Genomic DNA, 12,551 nt, shown 5'->3' on the forward strand with positions numbered 1-12,551 from the left:
AATAAAACAACCAGGCATGGTGGCTCACGTCTGTAATCCTAGCACTTTGGGAGGCTGAGGCAGGTGGATTGCCTGAGGTTAGGAGTTTGAGACAAGCCTGGCCAACATGGTGAAACCCCTTCTGTACTAAAAATACAAAAAATTTAGCTGGGTGTGGTGGCGTGTGTCTATAATCCCAGCTACTTGGGAGGCTGAGGCAGGAGAATTGCTTGAACCTGGGAGGCAGAGGTTACAGTGAGCTGAGATCATGCCATTGACATTGCAGCATGGGTAACAAGAGTGAAACTCTGTCTCAAAAAATAAAAAATTTAAAAAAAAAGAAAAGAAAAGGAAAAAAAAGCAATAAAACTTCTTCCATTTCCTATATTTTGGCATACTATCCCAAATTCCCACCATTAAAATTACTTTCTTGGGTAGAATATTTTCTTAAAAAGTCCCTTGTAAAACTAGAAATGTTTTCTTGGGTAGAAATATTTTCTTAAAAAGTCTCTTGTAAAACATAATTTATTAACATCCCCTGAAGATTAATATGGATTAGTGCATTCCTCAGTCCTGTGAGAAAAAAACAAAAAATAAAGAAATGGGCCAAAGGACTGTATGGATTTGAGGAAGTAAATTGGCTTGGTCCTGGGAGAGAAGGATTTCACTGATGGAATGCTGTTTGGAGAGTCTCTTCAAAGAATGAGGATAATGTATAATATGGGTTGGCATCAAAAAATGCTTGCATTCAGTGAGGACATTTTTCAAAAATTTTCGTTATTATTTTTTATACATTTTAAGAGTGATATGATGATTGCCTTGCTGATTCAAATTTAGGACAGTCATTTCCACCCGCCCCAGACATAGAGGAATACAGTAGTATAGAAGAAGTATTTATCATGGTGAAGACTCTCTGACACTGTCATATTTAAAAATATATTTTTTCTTATAGCTTACGCACATCAGAAACCAGCTATCTGAATGAGGCTTTTTCCTTCTATTCTGCAATCAGACAGAGATCATATTATTCTCAAGTCAATAAAGAGGACAGGTATGTATCTGCTATGCTTTTGGAAAGGTGAGGATAGAACTGTCTTTACTCTGCATGGAAATTGTACAGAAAAGCATACATTTGTTTATAACTTGTAATCATTTACCAGGCTTTATGGAGTGCCTGCTGTGTAGTAGCCCTTTGAAAGCATAGAGAAGTATATGTTACCTATGCAATAAATATCGAAGATGTTGTAACAGATTTTACAATGTCTAAGGAGAGTTGGGTTATTGTTTTACAGGAGATTGGCTTCACATAGATTTAATAGAAAAGAAATGACTCCAAAGCGAAGCTTAGTTACTAACATTTATTCTTTAGCCTTAATAATTAAGTAATCTTAATTCATATCTCTTCAAAAGTCTGGTGACAGCTGTCACGCAGGATCAGGGAATAGCCTGCTAATGCTATTTGAATTTTCTTTTCTTTTTCTTTTGGAGACAGAGTGTCGCTCTGTTGCCCAGGCTGGAGTGCAGTGGTGCAGTCTCGGCTCACTGCAACTTCTGCCTCCTGGGTTCAAGCAATTCTTCTGCCTCAGCATCACAAGTAGCTGGGATTGCAGGTGTGTGCCACCATACCTGGCTAATTTTTTTGTATTTTTTAGTAGAGATGAGGTTTCACCGTGTTGGCCAGGCTGATCGCCAATGCTTGACCTCAGGTGATCCACCCACCTCAGCCTCCCAAAGTGCTGTGATTATAGGCATGAGCCACCGCACCTGGCCTGGACTGTGATTTTATTAGTTCCAGATGAGTATGGAATTGTGGAAGAAATCAGAGGTCTGCTGGAGAATCTTTCTTGCTAGCATTCTGGGAATTGTTGGGTAAGAAAGTTCAGGCACAGAAGGTCTGAATATTCTCTCTACCCCCAGCAACAGAACTCACAGTTTTTTTATAGTGAAAAGATTATATATTCTCTTAGCAAGGGAAGAAAACAGTTTTGACATGTTTTTCTCGAGAACACTTTGTGGTTGACTGTTGTAAGCTTTCCAGCTAAACAGTGACATTTTGGGAAAAGCCCCACTCTTGTAAATCTCCTTAATTCCCTTGCATGTCTTGATCAGACTTGTCTAGGGGCGTTTGCATGGCATATGTAGGGGTGTCAATGATGGAGTGTACATTTTCCATTTCTTTCTGTCATTCCTTTACATCAGAAGTTCCATCAGTTACTTTTCCCTTAGGTTGTTCTATAGTGTGCTTCACATATTTTCACTACAGATATATTTCCTCCAACCCTAATTTAAAAAAAAAAATTCATGCTATACTATTTGTCTTAATTCTTGGCGAGATAAATTATATCTTAAAAAATGCAGAAGAGCTATGTAACATTTTATCAGCATTAAGAATACATATAAGCCGAGAACTATTTTATGCAATAACAAAACACCTTGTATAATTTACTTTTCTCCATTTTCTAATTTGACAAAGGGAAATTGTCTTTAATCTTAATACCCAACAGTTTGATGTATTGCCATAATTGTATGCCTTAATAACCAACATCAAATTTGAATAGTTTTCCTGTGCAGTCTCCTAGAGCAGGGCATATTATTTAGAAGTAGGATTATTTGGAATCAGGATGACAAAAACTCTTGCTTTGTGCCAGTAAATTAGAATTAAAGGACAATCCGGGGTACTAAACCTTGACCTTGCTGTATATGCTTAGGAGGGGCTTTGTTCAGTGGGTAGGTTGTTTCTTAGTTCACACAGGGTAAGAGTGCCAGTCAAGATTGCAATCAGCAACAGCTGCTAAAATCAACAGCCAGGAGAGAAAACCAAGTAAGGAAGTATTCCACAATTTCATAGTTCATTTAAAAGGCAAAAGTCTTCACTCCTCAAAAGGAACAAGTTCTCTCTGCACTGTCTCGGCAGCTAAGGATCATGTCGAGACCAGAAGGAATAAGTAGTTTGTTCCAGCAATCTCAAGGTTAGTGTCTATCACTAAGCAAAGACCACTCTCAGAACATTTCATTCCATGGGCCCATCCTACTTAGAAGAGGAGATATTGCCATACAGCCACTCCTTCTAGGAGCTGCACACCTCAATTCTTTTGCAGATGGCCAAAGCTGAACTGGTTGTATATGGAGAAGGTGAAGATTCTCAATACCCAGGAGGCTGTGTGGAGATGTTACAGTTAGCCACCTGGAAGAACGGAGTTTCCTCAGCAAATGTGTAGTTAAAGAGTCGGTGTCTTAAAGTAGTGAGCCTAGCAGGTTGGACAAGGCTGGAATTCTGGAGTTTAGAAGTTTGTTAAGAGCTTAAAAAAGCTTAATAAAAAGTTCAATTTTACATTCGTATCGGAAAAAACAATACTGTCACCACTTATGTTGATGTTGATGACATGTCAACCTGTCATTTACTGTTCAAAAGAAACATAGAATATGTCGTTTGCTTGTTATTTTTAGAAAAATAATTTTAAAGAGTATAAGGAGAATGTGTAACTTCAGAAGAGGTAGAGGGGGAAACTGAGGAATAAAATTATGATCATTACAATGGAAGGTAGGAAAGGAAAATAAACTCCGTTTATGTTGATGTCAACGTTAAGTGGTGACAGTATTCAGTTTTTTTCAGTGGGAAATATGAATGTAAATTGAAGGCTTTAGCACTTTGTAATGGTGCTGATGATAAAGAGGGCTTGATATGGAGCCTTCCAGTGAGGGTCACACTTTTTTTTCTGCAGTTTGATATGGAGTCAGTTGGTAGGCTGTGGGTTGTGGTTCAGTTTATCGGGTTTGATTGAGGTGGCCTCTCATGTGTATGAGTGGGCAGCACTGACGCATTCATCTGTGCTTTGCTGCAGTTCATCACCGTGGCTTCTGAAATAGAAGCACCCACCCACTTCTGTATGCTTATTGAATATAAGGATCAGCTAACTATGGCCTGCTTGCATGCCAAATTGGGCCTTTGGCCTGTTTTTATACTGTGTGACAGTTTAGAATTTTTTTTTTTTTTTTTTTTTTACATTTTCAAAGGGTTGCAAAAAGGGAAAAGATGAATATGCTACAGGCACCAAATGTGGCCTGCAAAGCTTAAAATATTTACCATCTGGCCCTTTACAGAAAGTTTGCTGGTTGTATAATCCACGATATAGATTCATAGAACCTATTCTTAATCAAAAAAGTAACAGAATTAAGTCATTCATATTTCAGATTTGAATTGACATCATCCTTCTACTAATTTTCTTTGTTTTGAATTCCGCTTTCAACAATTTGTTAGGCTAGATGACCTAAAATACTAAATATGTAGAAATGCTGGATAAAATAAGACAGTCATCTTTTAAATGGAAAACTTAGTTGTTAAGAAAGTAAGAAGTCCCTAGTTCATTTTCCCATTGCTGTGGTGACCTTGGATTGGGGCAATTGGTTGGAGTGACATAAAAGAGCAAGGAAGAAGAAAATTGAAACTACAAGGGGAAGGTATGATATATAAGAAGGACTGATAAGAAAAAATTATCCTCTTGTATCCTAAAACATGGACTTGATGGGACAGTTATCATCTTAACAATGGCTGATTGACATTATTAAAATAAAATGGAGCCCAATCTGGATAGCAATAATATGAAAGAAGAAAGGGGATAAAGAATTAAACCATTCTAATAAGATCCATTTATTGTTCAGAAGAAACATAGAGTAAGTTAAGTTTACTTGTTAATATTTTAAGAAAACTATAAGAAGAATGTGTAACTTCAGAAGAGGTAGAGGGGGAAAGTGAGTAACAAAGTTATAATCATTACAATGAAAGGCAGGAAAGGAAAATAAACTCCAAATAGTGTAAGTAGCACAAAATAATAATATAGAAACATCTCCAAGTCATAGTAAGTAAAAGTAATCTAAACTTTGCAAAGACAGAGATTATCAGTATGCCTCTTAGAAAAACCCAATAATACACTTTTTTTTAATTTGAGACATGGTTTCACTCTCGTTGCCCAGGCTGGAGTGCAGTGGCATAATTTCGGCTCACCACAACCTCTGCCTCCCGAGTTCAAGCTATTCTTCTGCCTCAGCCTCCCGAGTAGCTGATTACAGGCATATGCCACCATGCCCGGCTAATTTTTTGTATTTTTATTAGAGACAGGGCCTCTCATGTTGGTCAGGCTGGTCTAGAACTCCTGACTTCAGATGATCTGCCTGCCTTGGCCTCCCAAAGTGCTGGGATTATAGGCATGAGCCACTGTGCCCGGCATAATATACTATATTCAAGAGACTCTTCAAGGCCAAGAGTGGTGGCTCACACCTGTTATCCCAACACTTTGGGTGTCTAAGACGGGAAGATCGCTTGAGACTAGGAGTTTGAGACCAGCCTGGGAAACATAGCAAGACGTGGTTTCTATAAGAAATGAAAATAAAAAAATTAGCCAGGTGTGGTGGCACACTCCTGCCATCCTAGTTAGTGAGGCTGAGGTAAGAGGATTGCTTGAGCCCAGGAGTTTGAGGCTGCAGTGATTTATGATGATGCCACCGCACTTCAGCCTGGGAAATAGGGCAAGACTCTGGCTCTTTAAAAAAAAAAAAAGGATCCTTCAAAGATGTAACATGGACAGAGAAAGATAAATGAGACAGCTACTAAGGGGAAGAAATGTGTATGTATATATGCATTTCTTATGTGTATACTGTGTGTATTTAAGGTAGAAAGTATTATCGAGGATAGAGGTTTACTCTGTAATAATAAAAGGAACAATTTCAGGAAAATATAAAAATCACAAACTTATATATACCTAATAACATAGCATTATAATAAAGCAAAATGATTTTTTAAAGTGGGGAAATTATTAAGTGATCTCATGTACATTGGAATTTTTGATATATGATATTTAATAATTTTTATATCAAGAAGACAAGAAATTATAAGATTTGAGTAACAGTTTTTCCCATGTGCCTAAAATTGTGTGCAACAATAACAGAATATATGTTATTTTCAAGCTTATATGAAAATTTGTGAAATTAACTGATACTTGCCACAACACAAGTTTAATACAAGGTTCAATAAAGTATATGATGTCTAACCATTGTATGATTTAATTAAAAACAAAAATAAAACATAATTTTAAAAAATCAGTAGCTGCATGTGCAGCCCAGCTACTCAGAAGGCTGAGGCAATAAGATTGCTTGAACCCAGGAGTTCAAGTCCAGCCTGGGTAATATAGCAAGACTCCATCACTTAAACAAAAAAATCAATAAGTTGGTCAGTGAGTTAAGAGGATTGCTTGAATCCAGGAGTTCAAGTCCAGCCTGGGCAACATAGCAAGACTCTATCTCTTAAACAAAAAATTCAATAAATTGGTCAATCAGTAGACACATTTCTGAGTAACTCATGGATCAAAAGAATTTTTAAAAACTTTTATTATGGAAAATGTTGAACATATACAAAAAATATACTGTTGTGAGGCTATTGTATTTGTGATGTAGGATATGGAAAGCAGGAGGAGAAGTCAGGATTGAATTGATAATTGGTAAGTGTAAAGTGTTATGTGTGAACAGATAAAATATATTGTAAGGGGCATTTAATAAGTTAAAGGATGCATATTGTTACTCCTAGCAACCACTTAAAGAACAATAACAAAGAAGTTGTATACCTAAGAAGCCAATAGATGATATAAAACAGAAACTAAAAAGTACTTGATTAACCAAAAAGAAAGCAAAACAGCAACACAGCAAGAGAAGGAGCAAATAGGAAACAGTGAGGTGGTAGATATAAATCTAGCCAAAGCAATAATGACATTAAATATAATTGATCTAAACATATCAAGTAAAAGGCACAGAGATAGTCAAAGTGAACAGAAAATCAGGACCCAAGTATATACTGCCCACAAAAGATGTGAATTTAAATAAAAACACATATAGATAATTGAAAGAAGGATGAAAAAAAGATACGACATACAAACAGTAAGCATGAAAAAGTTGGCTTGGTTATATTAATAGCAGAAAAGTGAGATTTTAAGAAAAAGAATGTTCTTCCTGGAATCCTTTTCACCTCATATTTTCCTGCCTGTAGTCTTCCACTCTTCTTGTATTCTTTTTTTTTTTTTTTTCCTTTGAAACGGAGTCTTGCTCTGGAGCCCAGGCTGGAGTGCAGTGGTCTGATCTTGGTTCACTGCAACCTCCACCTCTGGGGTTCAAGAGATTCTCCTGCCTCAGCCTCCTGAGTAGCTGGTATCACAGACGTGAGCCAGCATGCCTGGCTAATTTTTCTATTTTTAGCATATACAGGGTTTCACCATGTTGGCTAGGCTGGTCTTGAACTCCTGACCTTGTGATTGCCCACCTCGACCTCCCAAAGTGTTGGGATTACAGGCGTGAGCCACCTCACCTGGTCCTTGTATTCTTAAACATTTGTTACTTTCTCTACGAAACCTTTTCTCACTCAAGATCTAGACCTGTGGGTTCAAATAGCATTCTTTATTTCTTCTATCATTATATTATTCCGTTGTGTTTTAAACATTTATCTCTCTCCTGTATATTTTAAATACTTTTCTGTCTGTAAGATCTGTGAAGAAGGGAATATCTATAGTTTTTTACAATTGTACTTTTAGCAATTGCACTTACCATAGAACCTGATGCACATAAGTTCTCAATAAATATTTGTTGAATGAATGAATATATTAGTAAACAACTTAATCAGTAAGAAATATGTTCAAAAAGATTATATGGTTATGTGTGGAAATGTTTATATTTGTGTAAAAAAGGATGGCAAAAGTTTTAAAAGCCATCAAAAAATTGGAAAAATCAAAAAGCATTCTTTTCTTTAATGAGTAATTTTTCATTTATCTTCCATAGACCTGAATTGGTAGTTAAGAAGTTACGATATTATGCAAGATTTATAGTAGTTTGTCTTCTTCTCAACAAAATGGATGTTGTAAAGGATCTGGTAAAGGTAAATGCACTTTAAAATAGTTAAAAGTCTAATCTCTTAATTGTATAGTCTTATTGGATAGTCTTATTTTTTAAAACTAGATTTTAGGTTAAAATAATTTTGATGTATCAAAATAATTACAACATTCAAAGTGTACTAACTTCTGACAAGGATAATGATAAAAAATTTTCCAACTCTTTTCATGTTACAAATATACTAATCTGAGATAATTATCTTGATTCCTTGCTTTTGTCCTTTCTACGTGTTTTACATTTCCAAGCTAATCAATGGATGGCTAGAATGCAAACAAACAAAAATACTTAGTTTAAGAGAAAAGAATTGAAATATTATGACAAGAAAAAGCACATAACACTTTACAAAGGTATTGGGAGTGATTTTAGTTTTCCCCCCACTTTATAGCTTCTGTATCAAGTCTCTCCTTCATTAACTCAGGTGATTAAGAGTTAACTGTCTTCAGATCCACAGGATACCTGTAATCATTGCATATTAAATTATGGTTGCACTCTGTACTCAATACGTTTAATGGCATACTTAATTTTGTTTCAAGTACAACATACCAATTGGTTTTTGGGGGTTTGTTTGTTTGTTTTGCCCAACTGGCACATTTATTGGCATTAACACAAGACCCTTCACTTTCCAGCACCAGGAAGCCATGCCCAAAGTGTGTCCCTCTGCCCCATTTCTGCAAAAACTCTCAGGCCTTAGCAGTAGCCTGAGCTGCCCCCAGGGCTGTGAGCTACTGAATCTTCTGGCTCATGATTTCCATGACAGTCTGTTTCATGGCGTGCTTCTCTTGGAGAGCTGGTTGGATTTTCTCCATCTGCTTAGTTAGAACATCTATCTTCCTCTTGAAGAAGTCCTTGGCATCCTCAGCTGTCTTCTCTACATAGTACCCAGTTCCCACATCGATGAGCACGTGTTCCACGTCATGTAGCTTCCCAGGGACATACATGGAACTCATCAGTGGGACGAGTAATTCTTTCCCCTTGTTGCTCTTGTTCAGCACCTTCAGACAGTCCTTGGCTTCCACATAATTGGTCTGTACCACTTTGGGCTGGGTAGTGGATGTGGACAAGAACTCCACTTCCTGGTCCAACTGGTTCTTGAGCATTTCTAGATGTGGCAGATTCAGCTCTGTGATGTTAATCGACTGCTCCATGTTGGGAAGAAGGACTAACGAAAAGCTGTTTGTTTGTTTTGAGACAAGGTCTTACTCTGTCACCCAGGCTGGAGTGCAGTGGCACAATCTTGTCTCACTGCAACCTCTGCCTCCCGGGCTCAAGCAATCCTCTTACCTTAGCTTCCTGAGTAGCTAGGATCATAAGCTTAAGCCACCACTCCCAGCTAATTTTTGTGTTTTTGTAGAGTCAGGGTTTCACCTTGTTGCCCAGGTTGGTCTTGTACTCATGAGTTCAAGCAATCCACCAGCCTCGTCCTCCCGAAGTGCTGGGATTATAGACATGAGCCACCGTACCCAGCTCAACATGCAAGTTTTGACAAGGCCACCAGAAGTAGCTCTCTGTACTCCTTTTCTACTTTCCTTTATACCCAGTTACCATTAAAAATATTTCCAAAACACTGTATAATATAAATCCAAATGAAGTCAGGAAGTATTTTTAGAAATATATAATTTTTTGTAGTGGTAGGGTCTCACTATGTTGCCTAGGCTGGCCTAGAAATCCTGGCCTCAAATGATCCTCCCACCTCTACCTCCCAAAAGGCTGGGATTATGGGTGTGAGACACTGCATCCAGCCTCATTATTTTTTTAATGCTAAAGTTTTGAATTTGTCTTTTCTGATTTTTCATTAATTAATTTATTACTGATGTACTGATAGGAAATAGATCTCTGTGAAGACTTCATTTGGTGGGTATTATTCTGAAGTTTGTGACTTTTGAAGAAAATTTATGTAGTTTTCATCTTTGTTTTTGGTTATAATCAGGACTGTGTATTGATAATCAAATTTTGTAAGTATGTCAGTTTTATCAGAAAATGGTTCTATATGGCTGTGTATTTTTATGGGTTTTTTAATAACCTTTTTTGTGATATTTTTAAAATCAGGAATTGTCAGATGAAATTGAAGATTATACTCACCGATTTAATACTGAAGATCAAGTGGAGTGGAACTTGGTGCTTCAAGAAGTAGCAGCTTTCATTGAGGTCAGTTTTAATAAGAAAAATCTTAATTATTGGCCAGGTATAGTGGCTCATCCCTGTAATCCCAACACTTTGGGAGGCCAAGGTGGGCGGATCACCTGAGGTCAGGAGTTTGAGACAAGCCTGGATGATATGGTGAAACCCTGTCTCTACTGAAAATACAAAAAAATTAACTGGATGTGGTGGCGGGCGCCTGACCATCCCAGCTACTCAGGAGGCTGAGGCAGGAGAATCACTTGAACCTGGGAGGCGTAGGTTGAGCTGAGATCGATCCACTGGACTCCAGCCTGGACAACAAGAGTGAAACATCTCAAAAAAAAGAAAGAAAAATCATAATTATCGATAAATAAATGACCATGTAGTTTATGTTTTCATTGTGTCTATATGTCAAGAAGAAGGAATAACTTATTATATTGATAGTCTTAGCCATTTGTTAAACTTCTTATTGCTTTTTTCTTTAGGCGGACCCTGTAATGGTATTAAATGATGATAATACCATTGTTATCACATCAAATCGCCTTGCTGAAACAGGAGCCCCATTGCTGGAACAGGGCATGATTGTGGGACAATTGTCTCTGGCTGATGCACTCATTATTGGTAATTGTAATAATCAGGTAAAGAATTATGAAGGGATTATGCTTAAAATTCACTATGGAAAATAGTGCTATTGATGATCACAGAATTATTTTCTTATAAATATCCTAACATCCACTTGTGAGGAAATGGCTGATTAAATTATGCTCTGTGCATATGTGGAATATATTACAGATATTTAAATAGTTTAGAAAGAATTTTTAATAACCTAGGAAGATACTCCTGATACAGTAAATGAAAATAAGCTTGCCATGGAGCCATGTAAGCAGAATTATTTCATATATGTTAGAATGTCTATGTGTATACACATAGGATAAAGACTAGGAAGAAATTTTACAAATATGTAAGTTTTGTCTCTGAGTAGCCAAATCATAGGTGATTTTTATTTTATTTTTTACAACACTCTAAAGTTTCAAAAATTTCCGGCCAGGTGCCGTGGCTCATGCCTTTAATCCCAGCACTTTGGGCGGCCAAGGCGGGCAGATCACCTGAGGTCAGGAGTTCAAGACCATTCTGGCCAACATGGTGAAACCCTGTCTCTACAAAAACACAAAAAAAATTAGCCGGGCATGATGGCGAGTACCTGTAATCCCAGCTACTGGGGCGGCTGAGGTGGGAGAATCGCTTGAACCTGGGAGGCGTAGGTTGCAGTGAGCCAAGATCATACCACTGTACTCCAGCCTGGGCAACAGAATGAGACTCTGTCTCAAAGAAAACTAAAAAAATAAATAAATAAAGTTTCCAAATGTCTATATATTACTTTCCAATCAAGCAAAAAGGTATGAGGAGGAGTTGGTGGGTTTTTTTGTTTGTTTGTTTGTTTGATTTTTTGAGACAGAGTCTTGCTCTGTCACCCAGGTTGGAGTGCAGTGGCACAGTCTTGGCTGACTGCAACCTTTGTCTCCCAGGTTCAAGCAATTCTCCCGCCTCAGCCTCCTGAGTATCTGGGATTACAGGCACATGCCACCACATCTGGCTAATTTTTGTATTTTTAGTAGAGACAGGGTATCATGTTGACCAGGTTGGTCTTGAACTCCTGACCTCAAGTGAGCCTCCTGTCTCAGCCTCTCAAAAGTGTTGGGATTACAAATGTGAGCCACTGCACCCAGCCAGAGGTTGTTTTTGTGTAAATTTGTTAAAAGTGAATTTCAAATGTTTTTTAATGGCAGAATAGCCCCATGATGATGAGATTTAACACACTGGAAATGAAATTTACTGAAAATTATGGGATGTTGAAAAAATCACCAGTAAATACATTTTTCTATATGGTTTTTAACAAGTTTAATTTTGGATCCTATCCTAGCATCTGTCAATCATTTTTGTTATTGTTACATTTTTCTGGTATTTCTCCATTTTTGGCTTTTATAACCATTATTTTGCAAATGTCTACATTAAAACATTTTAAAAACTAGTGTATGAGTATACTAAATGGAAAAATTTTGAAACATATTTATGGTTTGTATAGTTATATTATCTGAAGGCTTGGTATTTTTCTCACTTTTTTTTTTAATTCAAAGAAAATTTTTCTAATCAGAAAAATATAAATTAAAACCAACTGAGATATCACTAACCCGGTTGACTGAAAACAAAAGAGACCAAGAAACTGATAATAGCGTATCCTGGCAAGTAGTACAAGAACTGACTATTTCATACTTTGTAGAAATATAAATTGATAGATTCACTTTAGAAAAATGGCAGACATTATCTAGTACAGCTAAATATATGCACACTCCATGACTAAGCAGTTCCAATTTTTTTTATTGATCTGTAAGAGTTTCTAATATATTCTACGTGAAAGTCCTTTGTCAGATTTATGTACTGAACTATCTTTCCCTACTCCTTTCTTGCCTTTTACTCTCTTCTGACATCTCCTCTCTCTTTCTCTCCTTTTTTTCCAAACATCTGTTAAA

The 12,551-nt window shown here is 37.0% G+C and overlaps 2 protein-coding genes across 3 annotated transcripts in view; one reads left to right on the forward strand and one right to left on the reverse strand.

The window, feature by feature from the left end:
- The window catches only part of SCAI (suppressor of cancer cell invasion), a 181,408-nt gene that overhangs the window by 119,663 nt on the left and 49,194 nt on the right, over positions 1-12,551 (forward strand). For both annotated transcript variants that reach the window (XR_010343277.1, XM_064378032.1), the window contains exons 6-9: positions 932-1,030; positions 7,795-7,891; positions 9,952-10,050; positions 10,509-10,661. Coding sequence is in view for 1 of the 2 variants with exons in the window: in XM_064378032.1 (XP_064234102.1) it covers positions 932-1,030; positions 7,795-7,891; positions 9,952-10,050; positions 10,509-10,661 (448 nt within the window). In the remaining variant the exon portion in view is untranslated. The remainder of the gene's footprint in view (positions 1-931; positions 1,031-7,794; positions 7,892-9,951; positions 10,051-10,508; positions 10,662-12,551) is intronic.
- Positions 8,562-9,050, reverse strand: LOC105721208 (prefoldin subunit 5). Its single transcript, XM_012458150.3, has one exon. The coding sequence runs from the start codon at positions 9,048-9,050 to the stop codon at positions 8,628-8,630; it is 423 nt and encodes a 140-aa protein (XP_012313573.2). The 3' UTR covers positions 8,562-8,627.

The sequence above is a fragment of the Aotus nancymaae genome, unplaced genomic scaffold (assembly GCF_030222135.1).
Source record: "Aotus nancymaae isolate 86718 unplaced genomic scaffold, 86718_ANA_hifiasm-v0.15.2.pri h1tg000003l, whole genome shotgun sequence".
Taxonomy (NCBI): Eukaryota; Metazoa; Chordata; class Mammalia; order Primates; family Aotidae; genus Aotus; species Aotus nancymaae.